The 15,230-nt window shown below is 38.5% G+C and overlaps 1 protein-coding gene across 1 annotated transcript in view; it reads left to right on the forward strand.

Annotated features, from left to right (window-relative positions):
* Positions 1 to 677: 677 nt before the first annotated feature.
* CCNT1 (cyclin T1) overlaps positions 678 to 15,230 on the forward strand; it is a 29,701-nt gene continuing 15,148 nt past the window's right edge. Inside the window, exons 1-4 of the mRNA XM_060113572.1 lie at positions 678 to 1,063; positions 4,609 to 4,690; positions 11,810 to 11,938; positions 14,093 to 14,153. Coding sequence (XP_059969555.1) covers positions 903 to 1,063; positions 4,609 to 4,690; positions 11,810 to 11,938; positions 14,093 to 14,153 — 433 coding nt within the window. The 5' untranslated portion in view covers positions 678 to 902. The remainder of the gene's footprint in view (positions 1,064 to 4,608; positions 4,691 to 11,809; positions 11,939 to 14,092; positions 14,154 to 15,230) is intronic.

Genomic DNA, 15,230 nt, shown 5'->3' on the forward strand with positions numbered 1-15,230 from the left:
CCTAGGATCAAACAGCCCTCAAACTGCTGGGCTTCATCTTGACAGGTGGCAGGAATTTACAAATCTGTGCACGCGCAGGGTGGAAGTGGAAGCTTTCCACCCGGAAGGAGTTCACCCGTTCGCAAAATAGGGATTAAAATATCACTATCTCTTGGGGTTGTGTCAACTAAATGAGATAGTATATTTAAGAGTCAGCATTGTGGTAAGCACTAAATTATTACCATTAATTCCATTTTATTCCTTTAAGTTGGCTCATCGTGGCGAAGGAATGTTTTCAAGGCTTTAGCTACATATTGCAACGCGGCTTTTCAAATGGGTAATTTATACTGCTACCAACAGTGCGGGAGCTTTCCAGTTGCTTTATGTTACAATATACGGTAGGGCTACTCTCTCTGATTACTTTTCTCAGTTTTTGACAGTCTCACACGTTTTCTCTGTCAAGTTCGCCATCTGCCCCATTTTATACCGTCACCTACGTCACAAGCGAAGTTCTCCGAGGAACCGCCCACCGGCGCGTGAGCGGACGCCTCGTTCAACTTTGCTCAGCGCGCGAAGGCAGAACCCAGTTCTCGCGGGAAGAGACGTGTTTTTTTTTGAACGAGAACTCCTAACCGCACCTTGCCTCTCAAGGGTCACATGACTGGCGCCTGGGTCCTCGACGCAAGGTGTTTCCTGATCGCCTGCTGCCTGTTAACTCGGCTACAGACTGACCCGAGGTCCGTTCCGGAAGTAGATTCTTTAATTTAGCAACCCGTCGGCGGAAGCGTGTCACAATCAAGCCGTTCTCCCCTAGCGGAAGTTTGGCACGTCGCAGTTGCCTCCGTACAGCGGATGTGTGTCGCCGCTTAGGTGACGCTGGGAAGTGCTTGCAGCCGCCGCCGCTGCCTTTTGGTTGAAGCACTATGGAGGGAGAGAGAAAGAACAACAATAAACGGTGGTATTTTACTCGAGAACAGCTGGAAAATAGCCCATCCCGTCGTTTTGGCCTGGACCCAGATAAAGAACTTTCTTATCGCCAGCAGGCGGCCAATCTGCTGCAGGACATGGGCCAACGTCTTAACGTGTATCCTTGCGGCCTAGGCCTTCGGCCTTGGAGTAGGTCCCGCCCTGTTCGGGCGTCCAGGCTTCAAGGTCTGTCAGACAGAAGGGAAGAGGGTGGGCAGGGACTGGATGTCTAGTTAGGAGAGCCTACGATGGGGCGAACTGAAGTTAAGCGTTCGCTGGAGGGAAGCGAGGCCGAGTTAATTTCCCACTCGCTCACCCGTGCCATCAGCCTTGCTGGGAACGCGTATCCTTTCCGCTTTGTGTTTTAACTCCTCTTACTAGTAGTCTGTTTTCGGTGTGTTCTGATCTCCGACTCTGGTGACTTCGAGATTCTGCTTTTCTACTATGCTCTAGGGATCTGGTGGAGCTTTCACTGTTGATGGCTGCCTCTTGAACTTAGTGTGTAAAGAGAGTTTTGAGAAATTTCGATACCTGAAGGTCTTATAAAGAGAGTGGTCTAGAATTAATGCCCCAGCTTTGACTTAAAATCCGTTCCTTCCCCTTACTAGTTGTTTAAGAAACCTGTCGAATTCTTGGTTTTCTTGTATGTAAAATGGGGGTGATAACTCATGAATTTGATTTCTATGCCCAACACAATGCTTGGCACTCATATATTAAGGTAGCTACTGTTAAGAGTTTTATAGCATTTCAGAGGAAGGAAGGATGTCAGTGTAGATTTGTAGGGATGTAGACCTACAGACCTAATGTTCTAAAAAGCCTTTTATAAAATACTGGGTTTTAAACTTACTCAGAGTGCTAATGTATATTCGTTTTCCTCATATTTCAAAGATTTAGTGATTTTTTTCCCTTTAAATGTTTTTGTTTGTCAGAAAACCTACTCATTTTGTAGCAGAGAAAGCTATATAAAGTTCTTTCCACTCTGGAAGTGAAAATTTATTCTTGGGTGCAGCTTCCATTTAAATGTGTTGCTGGCTGTATGTTTGTGTCTTAAGGTTGTGCTCACTTCAAAAGAGGTGTCCTCTTTGGTGCCCGTATCCAGTTTGTTTCCTAAGCATCCAGTCAGTACTGAGTTAAACCTTTTTTTTAAAAAATTCTGTTTCAGTGCATCGTAGCACTTTCCTTTTTACATGTGTGTCATTAAGGTTGTTGCCATCGTGATACTGTCTCACCTCTGTATATCCCACATTGTTTTCTGAGGTCTTTATAATAAGACATTCAAAAGTTTTTCTTTTCAAGGGAACCCTTGTACACTGTTGGTCGGAGTGTAGCTTGGTGCAGTCACTGTGGAAAACAGTATGGAGGTTTCTCAAAAAGCTAAAAATAGAACTGCTATTTGACCCAGCAATTCTACACCTGGGTATATATCTGAAAAACACAAAAACACACATTTGAAAATATACATGCACCCCAGTGTTCATAACAGCATTATTTATAATTGCCAAGATATGGAAGCAACCTGAATGTTCATTGAAGGATGAATGGATAAAGATGTGGTATATATACACAATGGAATACTACTCAGCCATGAAAAAGAATGAAATAATGCCATTTGCAGCAACATGGATGGACCTAGAGATTATCATACTAAGTGAAGTAATCAGAGAAAGACAAATACCATGTGATATCATTTATATGTGGAACCTAAGAAATACAACAAACTAGTGAAAACAAAAAGGCATACTCACAGATACAGAGAACAGACTAGTGGTTACCAGTGGGGAGAGAAGGGAGGGGCAAACTACTGGCTGTAAGTTAGGCTATAAGGATTTATTGTACAACAAGGGGACTGTAGCCAATATTTTGTAATAACTGGAAATGGAGCTCTTTAAAAATTAAAATCAGAAAAAATGTTTTTCTTTTTAGTGAGTATCAAATAACTCACTGAATGAATATCAAATCATAGTGTTTCTGGTCCCAGGGATCACCTTATGAGTGCCAGAGAGAAGTAGAACTGAAAAGGTAATTGCTGGAGCTTAGAAGGTGAGGAGATAAGTGGAGACATACCTAGGGGGCAGATCAGGGAGGGTGTTGTAAATCATTTGAAGAGATATCCTGTGCAAGTATATCACCTTGGCAGGATTTTCAGTAAGCAAGTAACAGGTTTAGGTCTTATATAGTTTTGTTCATATTCCTTCTTGATCCACATGCTGAGAAGCTTTGCTTGTTTATTAATTCAGCAACTTTATAGTGAATGTCTGTTACATATAAGACAATGTGTTAAGTGTCAGTTGGAGGTTAATTGATGAAAGAATAGATTTGCTTTTTAATTCTTAGAGGAAAGTATGATTTTCTTTTTTTTTAAAGTTGAAGTATAGTTGATGTACAACGTTGTGTTAGTTTCAGGTGTACAGCAAAGTGATTCAGTTATACATATATATACATAATCTTTTTTTTTTTTTTTGCCACACCACACGGGTTTTGGGCTCTTAGATCCCCGACCAGTGATTGAACCCAGGCTCACGGCAGTGAAAGCGCTGAGTCCTAACCGCTGGACTGCCAGGGAATTCCCTACATATTCTTTTTCATATTCTTTTCCATTATGGTTTATTACAGGATATTGAATATAGTTCCCTGTGCTATACAGTAGGACCTTGTTGTTTATTATATATATAGTCATTTGTATCTGCTAATCCCAAACTCCTAATTTATCCCTTTTCCCCCTTTGGTAACCATAAGTTTGTTTTTTGGGTCTGTGAATTTGTTTCTGTTTCATAAATGAGTTCATTTTTGTCATATTTTAGGTTCCACATTTAAGTGATATCATATGGTATTTGTCATTCTCTTTCTGACTGACTTAGTATGATAATCTCTAGGTCCATCCATGCTGCTGCAAATAACATTATTTCATTCTTTTTTATGGCTGAGTAGTATTCCATTCTGTATATATACACTACATCTTCTTTATCCATTCATCTGTTGATGGACATTTAGGTTGTTTCCATGCCTTGGCTATTGTAAATAGTGCTGCTATGAACATTGGGGTGCATACACCTTTTCTTTCTTTTTTTAAAAAAAATTTATTTATTTTATTTATTTATTTTTGGCTGTGTTGGGTCTTCGTTGTTGCGTGCGGGCTTTCTCTTGTTGCAGTGAGCGGGGGCTATTCTTCGTTGAGGTGCACAGGTTTCTCATTGTGGTGGCTTCTCTTGTTGCGGAGCACGGGCTCTAGGTGCATGGGCTTCAGTAGTTGTGGTGCGTGGACTCAGTAGCTGTGTCTCGTGGGCTCTAGAGCGCAGGCTCAGTAGTTGTGGCACACGGGCTTAGTTGCTCCGCGGCATGTGGGAATCTTCCCGGACCAGGGCTCGAACCAGTGTCCTCTGCTTTGGGAGGCGGATTCTTAACTACTGCTCCACCAGGGAAGTCCCTATTTTTAGTTTTTTAAGGAAGCTCCATACTATTTTTCACAGCGGCTGCATCAATTTGCATTTCCACTAAGAGTGTAGGAGGTGTCTCTTTCTCCACACCCCTGAGAGGTAAGTATGATTTTCATTTAGGGGCGTCCACTGTGCTTGGCTGCATGGTCCTTTTGGGAGGATATAGAGGTTGTATTTTTGGGAATTTGTACTGCCTGTCTGTTTTGGGGCCTTAACTTGAACATTTTAGCTCACAATTGACCATCAACACTGCTATAGTGTACATGCATCGATTCTACATGATTCAGTCCTTTACACAGTTCCATCGAAATGTAAGTATAATTTTTTTATATGGTGTAATCCTTTTATGATTAATCTCAACTTCATATTTCTTTTGTGGTTGATCTTTGCTGCTGAACTGGGATTTGAAGTTTAGAGTTTATGATTGATCACTTTCATTATGTGTCACACTGCTGTTCTGAATCCAGCCTTCCAGTTTTCCTGTGAAGTGTCTAGCTAGTTGTTTAGCTTTAGTGCATCCTTAGAGTAGGTGGATTCTCTAATAAAATAGATTATTGAACATTTAAACTTAACGTTTTTGGATTGGGAGAATAGCATTAAAGGGGGTAGCATTACACTTAATTTAAGTGTAATTTTTGAAATGGTTAATAATAATATGGGCACAGGGAAACAAGTGAATGTTAAGTCATTTACATTTTCTAAAAACCTTTGATAAAATTCCCATCAGTGACCAGTTGGAAGGGGAAGGTACGTTATGTGATAACTGGGGGATGACTTTTAAGACAGAAAAAAGAAAATAATAGTAATAAAGGGATTTTTTTTTTTCTGGACAGAATTGTAAATAGTGCTATTTTCAGTTTTGCTACCTGAAATGGTCCTATTTAACATTATTGTAAATGACTTGGAAGCGAGTGCATAGTGATATCCCAGTTGCAGGTAAGCTTATATTTGTTTAATAAAATCACAAGGTAATAGGGCTAAACTTGAACACTTCATATGGATTTGTGAGTCAAATATTTCATTATTTTTTTAAGAAAAGGTTACGTTTTGAGGAAAGGTGTTTCAGACTTTTCCTTAGGATGATAGTTTTTTTTTTTTTAAATAAATTTATTTATTTTTGGCTGCATTGGGTCTTCATTGCTGCGCTCAGGCTTTCTCTAGTTGTGGCGAGCGGGGGCTACTCTTCGTTACGGTGTGTGGGCTTCTCGTTTCAATGGCTTCTCTTGTTGTGGAGCATGGGGTCTAGGTGCCCGGGCTTCAGTAGTTGTGGCTCGTGGGCTCTAGAGCACAGGCTCAATAGTTGTGCACGGGCTTAGTTGCTCCGCGGCATGTGGGATCTTCCTGGACCAGGGCTCAAACCCATGTCCCCTGCATTGGCAGGCAGATTCTAAACCACTGTGCCACCAGGGAAGTCCCAGGATGATAGGTTTTGAATTTTTATGCCATAGGAAGAGAAACTGGAAAGTTAGGTATTGCTCTTGTAAGATATTGGTGGACTCAGTATTGGGAGTAATTGCACAGGAAACCCTTTAGAGTGTGGATTAACTATTCCCAATTTTTGCTGATTATTCAATCAATTGGGCTGTCTCCTACCCTTAACCTCCCTACCTCCTCTGATTGCAAGGAACACACTCTTAATAAGAGAGAGAGAAGCATTTAATGAGGCTGTCTGATAGCTCTAGAATAGAAAGTAGTGGATAAAGAACAGAATTTGAAGAGGAAGTCCATAGTTGTCTTGCCCATTATGAAAGTTTTCTACATTTCTTTTATTATGGTAAAGGTTTGAAATCCAGGGTGAACTACATCTCAAATCAATTTGTCTATGCATATGTATGTGTGTGTGTATGTATATTTCCCCTATTTTTACCTTTTAAATTATATCTTGTTTTATTTTCTATGCCTTTATCTTAGCAAGGACAGAGACTCACTTTTCTGTGTATCCTCTAAAGCACTTTTCAGTAAACTTGTTGAATGAATGAATGATCTGGTAATTATCCAATATAAAGAGATTCTTCTGGAGTTTATAACCTTTTCCAAAATCCAATGATTCTTTTTTTTTTTTTTTTTTTTTGTGGTACACGGGCCTCTCACTGTTGTGGCCTCTTCCGTTGTGGAGCGCAGGCTCAGCGGCTATGGCTCACAGGCCCAGCTGCTCTGCGGCATGTGGGATCTTCCCGGACCGGGGCACGAACCCGTGTCCCCTGCATCGGCAGGCGGACTCTCAACCACTGCGCCACCAGGGAAGCCCCAATGATTCTTTTAATTTGAGGTTATTGGTCCTCTTTAGAGAATTGATTTTAGGCACATTCTGGAATTAACAGATGAAAAATATCACCCCTTTAGTATGTTAATTCTAAGAGTTTAGCTGTGATGAGTCCAAATTGAAATTTGAGGGGACTTAATACATTGTTGTGGCATTGAAATGTAATATGTAGTGTGAAGTGCTCATACATTTTTCTTGTTATTTTTTCTTATTACAAAGGTAGTTAAGTGCTCATCATAAAAATTAAAACAGTACAGAAATGTGTAAGGCAGAAAGTGAAAGCTCTTCTGCAATCCCATCCTCCAGAAGTAACCTTTGATAAACATTTTGGTAATAGTGTCTCAGACATTTTTCTGTGCATATGGTACCAGCATTTATGTATTTCTATAAAAATCACTTCTGGGCCTCCCTGGTGGCGCAGTGGTTGAGAGTCCGCCTGCCGATGCAGGGGACACGGGTTCGTTCCCCGATCCCGGAGGATCCCACATGCCGCGGAGCGGCTGGGCCCGCGAGCCATGGCCGCGGAGCCTGTGTGTCCGGAGCCTGTGCTCCGCAACGGGAGAGGCCACAGCAGTGAGAGGCCCGCGTACAGCAAAAAAAAAAAAAAAAAAATCACTTCTTACTGTACCACTCTTACACAATTGCCTTTATTGCTTAACAGTATGTATGTATTGGACATTTTCTTATTGGTTTCTCATTTTAAGTGGCCACATAGTATTTATTTGAGTAGTTACTATAATTTATTTTACCAGCTCTCTATTGGTGGATATTTGGGTTGTTTATAGTTTATTGTATTATAAATAATGTTACATAAGTTAGTCTGGTACATATATCATGCACTTATGACTATTTTATAGATTCCTATAGGTGGAATTGCTGTGTCCAAGGGTATGCATTTAAAAGTTTTTTTGTGTCAGTTTGCTCTACTGAAAGATTATATCAACACACATTGTTTCTAGCACTGTGGGGGAGGGTTCTTTCCTCTGCATCCTCACTAACAACAAATACTCATTACTTCAAGAAATATCAAGTTCTAACTACTTGTCAAGCACTAGGGCTAGAGTGGTGAGCAAGATAGTGGAAGTCCTAAGTTATTTTCTTAATTTACATTTCTTCAGTTAGTGAAGTTGAACTTCTTTTTTTTTTTTTTGCGGTATGCGGGCCTCTCACTGTTGTGGCCTCTCCCGTTGCGGAGCACAGGCTCCGGACGCGCAGGCTCAGCGGCCATGGCTCACGGGCCCAGCCGCTCCGCGGCATATGGGATCCTCCCAGACCGGGGCACGAACCCGTATCCCCTGCATCGGCAGGCGGACTCTCAACCACTTGCGCCACCAGGGAGGCCCTGAAGTTGAACTTCTTATGCCAATTGGTCATTGTTCTTCTTGTGAAATTGAAGAATTGACTTAAAAATTGTCTCTTGTTTCTTTTTGCCCGTTTTATTTTTTTTGATTTTCTCATTTTTATGAGCTCTTTATATATCAGAGCCGTATGTCATGTGCTGTGAATATTTTTCTCGTTTTGTTGTAACTCTTCGTTTATAGAGTTTTCAAATTCAAGCCTAGAGTTCTTGCCTTTTTAAAAAAATTTAAAAATTTTTGTTGAGATATAAAGTAAAGCACAGAAGTCTGAGGTGTGCAGCATGATTACTTTTTGCATTATATATACATAACCACCACTCAGAACAAGATATAGTATATTTCCAGTACCTTGGAAGGTAGAGAAGTTGTCTTTTGATTGAAATAAATTTTATTTCTTTAGCAGACATGATTAAATGACTGGTTTATTTTCACTTAAATCCTGGCATTGCATTTACTCTTTTTTTGAGAAGAAATTCAACCTCATTAATTGAATTTCTGTATGTACTGTCCTAAAAGTTTTCAAGTGGGAGAATGTAAAAGTAGTGGTGAGCAACTTCGTGTATGTGTATTTATTCTGTATTTTATAATATTTGATATACAGGTGTTGTCTTTTAATAGCTGACAAATTTGGGTGTATATTACTCATTAGCTGACTCTTAAAAGGTCAAGTTTAGTGGTTAAGACGATGGGCTCTGGAGTCAGACTTGTCTGGATGTGGATCCTTGCTGCACTGCCTACCAGCTATATGCCTTTGAGCAAGTTACCATACGCCTCAGTTTTCTCATCTCTTTGGGGTCAATAATAGTGTCTACCTCATAGAGTAGTTAGTAGGATATAGGTGAATTAATTTACAAAGTGTCTGCATGTAGCAAACAAGTAAGTATTCACTAGCATTATTATTGTTCTTTTAAAATGGAGAAAATCTGGGCTTCCCTGGTGGCGCAGTGGTTGAGAGTCCGCCTGCCGATGCAGGGGACACGGGTTCGTGCCCGGTCCGGGAAGATCCCACATGCCGCGGACCGGCTGGGCCCGTGAGCCATGGCCGCTGAGCCTGCGCGTCCGGAGCCTGTGCTCCACAACGGGAGAGGCCACAACAGTGAGAGGCCTGCGTACCGCAAAAAAAAAAAAAAAAAAAGAGAGAAAATCTTATACTCTTACCTGGAGTTCCTCTGGGAAATTGCCTTTGATGGGAAAATAGTTTGATAAGCTAGCTTGTTATATGATTCCATGAGGAGCTATGAGTATTTATATGGTTGATTGGACAAAAAGGAGGTTGAAATTTATCTCCTGTGGTCTTTCACTTAACTGAGATATTATCTTGTCTTGTAAGCCATTGTTTGTGTACCATATTTTAGTTAGATTCTTTCAAATATATTTTTAGCCTCTTGAAAGCAAAGTTGTAGGCTTAAAATCTTAAGTGTTGTCTCTGAGTTGTCCTTTTCCTTTTCCCCTGTGTCCAATCAGTTATAAAGTCCTGTTAATTTTTATAGTGGTACTATTTTTTCTCCCCCTGTAAATATATATTGTCATCATAAAGTTAAAGGAGGACAGGGACTTCCCTGGTGGTGCAGTGGTTAAGAATCCACCTGCCAATGCAGGGGACATGGGTTCGATCCCCGGCCTGGAAGATCCCACATTGCCATGGAGCAACTAAGCCTGTGCGCCACAACTAGTGAGCCTGCACTGTAAAGCCCGCGAGCCACAACTACTGGCCCGTGCACCACAACTACTGAAGCCCGTGCACCTAGAGCCCGTGCTCCACAACAAGAGAAGCCACCACAATGAGAAGCCTGCGCACCACAGCGAAGAGTAGCCCCTGCTCACCACAACTAGAGAAGAAAGCCCATGTGCAGCCACAAAGACCCAATGCAGCCAAAAAAAAAAAAAAAAAAAAAAAAAATTGAAAGAGGACAGATGAAAGGAGAAAGTGATGGTTTCCCTATAACACAGTGTTCAGAGATAATCCTGTTAACGTTTTGGCGTATATTCCATTAGAATTTTTTTCTCTGTATGCAAATACATATATGTATATTTACTGAAAACCTATTTGTTTTCCAAGGTGAAAGCTGGGTTTCTTTTTTACTTTATTTCTACTGCTAGTGCCTACTCTAAACTTTATTTCCTAATGCCTGTGTTATCATTATTGTTGTTTTAATATTTATTTGTTTATTTTATTTATTTATTTGGTTGTGCCAGGCCTTAGTTGTGGCAGGCGGCCTCCTTAGCTGGGGCATCCATGTGGGATCTAGTTCCCTGACCAGGGATTGAACCTGGGCCCATTGCATTGGGAGCACGGAGTCTTAACTACTGCGCCACCAGGGATGTCCCTGCCTGTATTATTAAAATTTTCTCTTCAATAAAATTAACTTTTAATGTATCTATCCTTTCCTTTTAGTACCACCTACCACTGGATTAACCTTTCCAAATATTTCTTAAACTCTACATTTTTTTTTCTAAAATCTGTAGTGTCACTCTCTTCTTAAAAATCTTTTGTGTCCCACATCACTTTATTTATATCTTTTAACTAAACAACTCAGTTTAGTGTTCAAAATGTGCTTTATGCCCTGATTTCTCCCACCTTTGTTCATGCCCATTTTCCTCTGGTTTTTCTTTGTTTATCCTAAGGTCTAGTAGAATATATGTAGCAAGCTCCATATATAACTGCAACAAATATGAAGGAAGAGAATTGTTATTCTGAATTGAATTTGTAGAGAAAAATCTATTCTAGCAAAGTATAACATAACTGCAGGGATACAAATAAATGTTAGAATGCATGTCAGTTCTACTCAGGAAATAGATATTTCACTTTTATAAAATTATTTATTGCTTTCTTTAACTCCTGGTGAATTGTAGTTCATGCCATTGCCATCTTTGATTCATTGAAGTATTCTTGTTAAGGTTCTAGAGACGTTGTGCTTCCTGAGGTTTCCCAGATCACCAGGCGATGTCTATGTTCTATTGCTCTAATTTCTTGTTTAGTGTCTGAGTTTTCTGTCTGCTTGTGGATTGGCTTGACTTTTTTATTTTGGCTGTGCTTCGAGGCTTACAGTATCTTAGTTCCCCAACCAGGGATGGAACCCCTGTCCTGGCAGTGAGAGTGCCAAGTCCTAACCACTGGACGGCCAGGGAATTCCCTGGCTTGACTTTTTTCCCCCCCTCTAATTACTTTCTACTTATAACCTGTTGAATATAATACTATACTTTGAATTCTTTTTTTAAAGGCTTGTGCTCCTCGCCATATGTAAGTATAATTGAGATAATTTTTGCATACAATAAAATTCCTCCTTTGGGTGTACAATTCACTGGTTCTTAGTATATTCAGAGTTGGGCAACCATCACCATGATCTAATTTCAGAGCATTTACATCACCCCAGAAAGAAACCCCTCATGCTTTAGCAGTCACTCCCATTCCTCTCTTCTCCCAGCCCCTGGCAACCACTATTCTACTTCTGTCTCCATGGATTTGCTGATTCTGGACATTTCAGTTTACTCCTTTAAAAAAAGTATATAGAGTGCTTTGATAAAACTTAATAATCTCATTTAAAATAGAAAGCTGTCTATTTACATCCAGTGGTTTCTTGAATAGGTAGCTTTTAATGAGAGTTTGTTGAAGGATTGGTTTTCAGAAGTGGACGTGGTTAATGGATAGGAGAGGAGAAGATATTTAAGTAGAGGAGGAGAAAGCATAAACAAGAGGTGACGAAGTTGAGGTAAGCAAAGAAGTTGGTTTAAGACTTAGTTCTTTTTTAGATCTGCCTTACTCTAGAAATAAACAAATAATAAATGTGATTTATTTTCTCTTCATCCAGTCTGTGGCTCCAGCAGCCTTATTTTTAGCAGCCAAAGTAGAGGAGCAGCCCAAAAAATTGGAACACGTCATCAAGGTAGCACATGCTTGTCTCCATCCACAGGAATCACTTCCTGATACTAGGAGTGAGGTAGGGGATTAATTATACACATCTGTTTTTCTTAATTTATTTTGATCATAACTTAGTTTTTTAACTTTGATTTACTGACGTCTGAATTGGGGCTGTTAAAGGAACTTTTAGTGTTTGTTTTTTCCTTAACAAAAACATCACAGAAATTTATGGCAAAAGTTAATTGTATTCATTCTGATAAAATTGGAAAATGCAGAAAAAGAAGAAAATATATTACCTAGATGTAATTTGTACCACAGATATATAAATGAACCAGTATTTCCAGCTTCTTTTCTATGAGTAGCTACACATGTATATATTTTATACCTGCTTTTTTCACTTACTATATGCCAAATATTTTCCCATCAATTCTCTGCTTCCTTTAAATATTGATATAATATTTCATCATATACATACATATATTTTAACCATTTTCTCTTAAGATAATTTCCAGCTTTTAACCACTATAATATCACTATGAAGAAAATTCTTTTAGTTTTTTTAATGAATTTTTTAAAGTGAATCTTGTCACTGGTGCATGTGTGCTTAACTTTTTAAGAAATTACAAGTGTGCTCATAATAAAAGAACCCAAACACTAAAGAATCATTTAAAGTCAAAGGTTAAGCTCATCTCCCCTCCTTCTCCTAGGAGGATACTGCTGATTACAGTTCAGATATGTATTCTTCCACACCTTTATCCTATGCGTATACATACAGCTTTTTCCCCTTTCCATCCTTCCTTGACTTTCTAAAGAAGGGAAACTCCTGGCTTTAGAAATCAGTGATTGGGGAATGATGAGTTTGGAGAAAAATTATGGATTTCTGTTACTAGATTATTTGTCTGTTACAGTGGGTACATGAGTCATCCATTATCAAATTAAGTGGAATTGTGTGTTCTTCTGATCATATTGGGCAAAGTGGTTGTGGGGACGGTTTGTTTTGATAATAGCCCCTTATTATGTAACTTAAGTGTTTCGCATAGCAGTGTCTTGACTTACTTTGTTTTCTCTTTGGGCTGCACCAGTAGTTTTGTTGAAGAGCTGTTGGTCTGGACTTTTATTTATGTTAGAGACTATAACTGCCATTGGTCTATAGAATTGACCAAATAAATTTTTATTTTAACAAAATAAGACAAAAAATAAAATCCCTACTTTATTTTTTTTTTCTTTCAAGTATATTTACATGACTTCTCACGTGAGTCTCTCTTATGAGGTGACTAGGAGAAGATACTTTCTTCACTATATGGAAAGGGGAACTAGCATAGTTTAAGTCCTTACGGGACTTATTCAAGATCATAAAGTTCAATGGAAAGTTAGCAGCAACATAAGTCTCTTAACTCCTGGCTCAAATCTCATTCTCCTAGAGCTCTAGACCAGTGCTGTCCAATAGAAATATAGGGGAAGTCACATACGTAATTAAATATTTTAAACTTTTCATTAAGCTTTATATAAAAATCTTTACTTAAAAAAATTAAGATTAATTTTAATATGTTATATTTTATATATTATTTTCTTTAACCCCCAAATATAGTCATTTCAGCATATAATCAAATTTTAAAACATTATTAATGAAGTGGTTTACATTATTATTTCTTAACTAAGTCTTCACAATTCAGTGTGTATTCTACATTCATAACACATTTCAAGTGCTCGATAGCCATGTGTGGATAGTGGCTACAGTAATGGCCAGTACAAATCTGAAAGAATTTTTTGTTTGTTCCCTTTTCCTTTGAACCCATTTATGAATTTTAAAAATCTAGCATTACTCCAAAAGGAAGGTTTAACAGGAGTCAAATGTTTGAGATTGCCTACAGTACCGTGAGAAGGCTCTGCCGTGTATTTTGATGATGTTGAAAAACAATATATTTTAAATTTTCTTCTGTCTATATCATATGAACTTTAGAACCTAAAATGTCAGTCTGAAAATGAACTAGATCTCTGGTGCTTTTTCTGTAGCCGTTTATAAATAAAGTGACATCTCTCACTATACCACTTTTTTTTTTTTTAAAGGAGAATCTGTTAGGGATAAGAGTTAATTTCAGTTCCTACTCTCCCTCATAACCCCACCCTTGCCTTTTGAGGCTTTGATTTCCCTTGGAGGTTGTTAGAATTTACCTACACTTTATATATTATATATTGTATCTTGTCGGGGAATAATTTGTCTTCTCACCTGCAGGCTTACCTGCAACAAGTTCAAGATCTGGTGATATTAGAAAGCATAATTCTGCAGACTTTAGGTAAGTTTATTTTCCTTTAAAACGTTAAAGAAATAAGTACATAATATAATGATCTTAAAATTTGCAAAATAGCAAATAGGAAGAGAATTTCTTGGGAAGGTTTTTGCACATTTTAGAGGTCATTTAACCCTGGCCTATACCACAGAGAAAATGCAGGTATGGCTGACCTTTGAAATAGCAGTTAGCGGGGGTTTTTTGTTTGTTTCTTTTATATTCTAGGATTCATGATTTGCTTGTTACGATTTGGCAGTTTTTAACTTTCTGATAAATAATGGCAGAAACTATCTAAACAACTTTTTTCCTTCCATGGATTTTTATAGTCTGCTTGTCATTATAGTTAGATAACAGCATTTGTTTTTAAAACTGATAATCAGTGTTCAGACAGTGGAGGTGGAGGAATTCAAGCTATAGCAGTTGATGGGCTAAAGAACTGATGATGTTCTGCTATTATCTATTATTTTCATCAAAGAGACTGCCTTTAAAAGCTTAGCAAATATGGAAAATAAAGATTTTCTAGTTCTTTTGGGCTATCATTTTTCTCTTTAGGTAGGGGAGTATTTCATGAGTTATGCTGGAAAGTTACTGGTAGGGCTGTAGTTTTGCATGTACAAGCATACAGTGAATTCTTCAAAGTTTGTCTCTGAAGTTAGTTTCTGCTAATTTTTACTTTAAATTAGTTTTCTTCAAGGTAACCATATTTTAGGGGACAATGATATTTTTCTGGTGGAGTAAATTTTTATTAATATTTTAATGTGGAAACCAGTAAGATCTAATTTGCAAGAATCAATTATACTTTTAGAATAATTTGCATCAAGTAAATTTCTCAATAGAATTTTTTTTTCTTTTTTGTTTTAAATCAGTCCCAGACTTTATTTTTATTTTTTAAATTTTTTGGCTGTGGCACGCAACTTGTGGGATTTTAGTTCCCCGACCAGGGATTGAACCCAGGCCCTCTGTAGTGAAAGTGCCAAGTCCTAACCACTGGACCGCCAGGGAATTCCCTAGAATTTCTTTACTTGTACTGGAAAATTTTATTTACATACTCAGAAAGAGAAATTTCATTGAAAATTTTAATTT

The sequence above is a fragment of the Mesoplodon densirostris genome, chromosome 11 (assembly GCF_025265405.1).
Source record: "Mesoplodon densirostris isolate mMesDen1 chromosome 11, mMesDen1 primary haplotype, whole genome shotgun sequence".
NCBI lineage: Eukaryota > Metazoa > Chordata > Mammalia > Artiodactyla > Ziphiidae > Mesoplodon > Mesoplodon densirostris.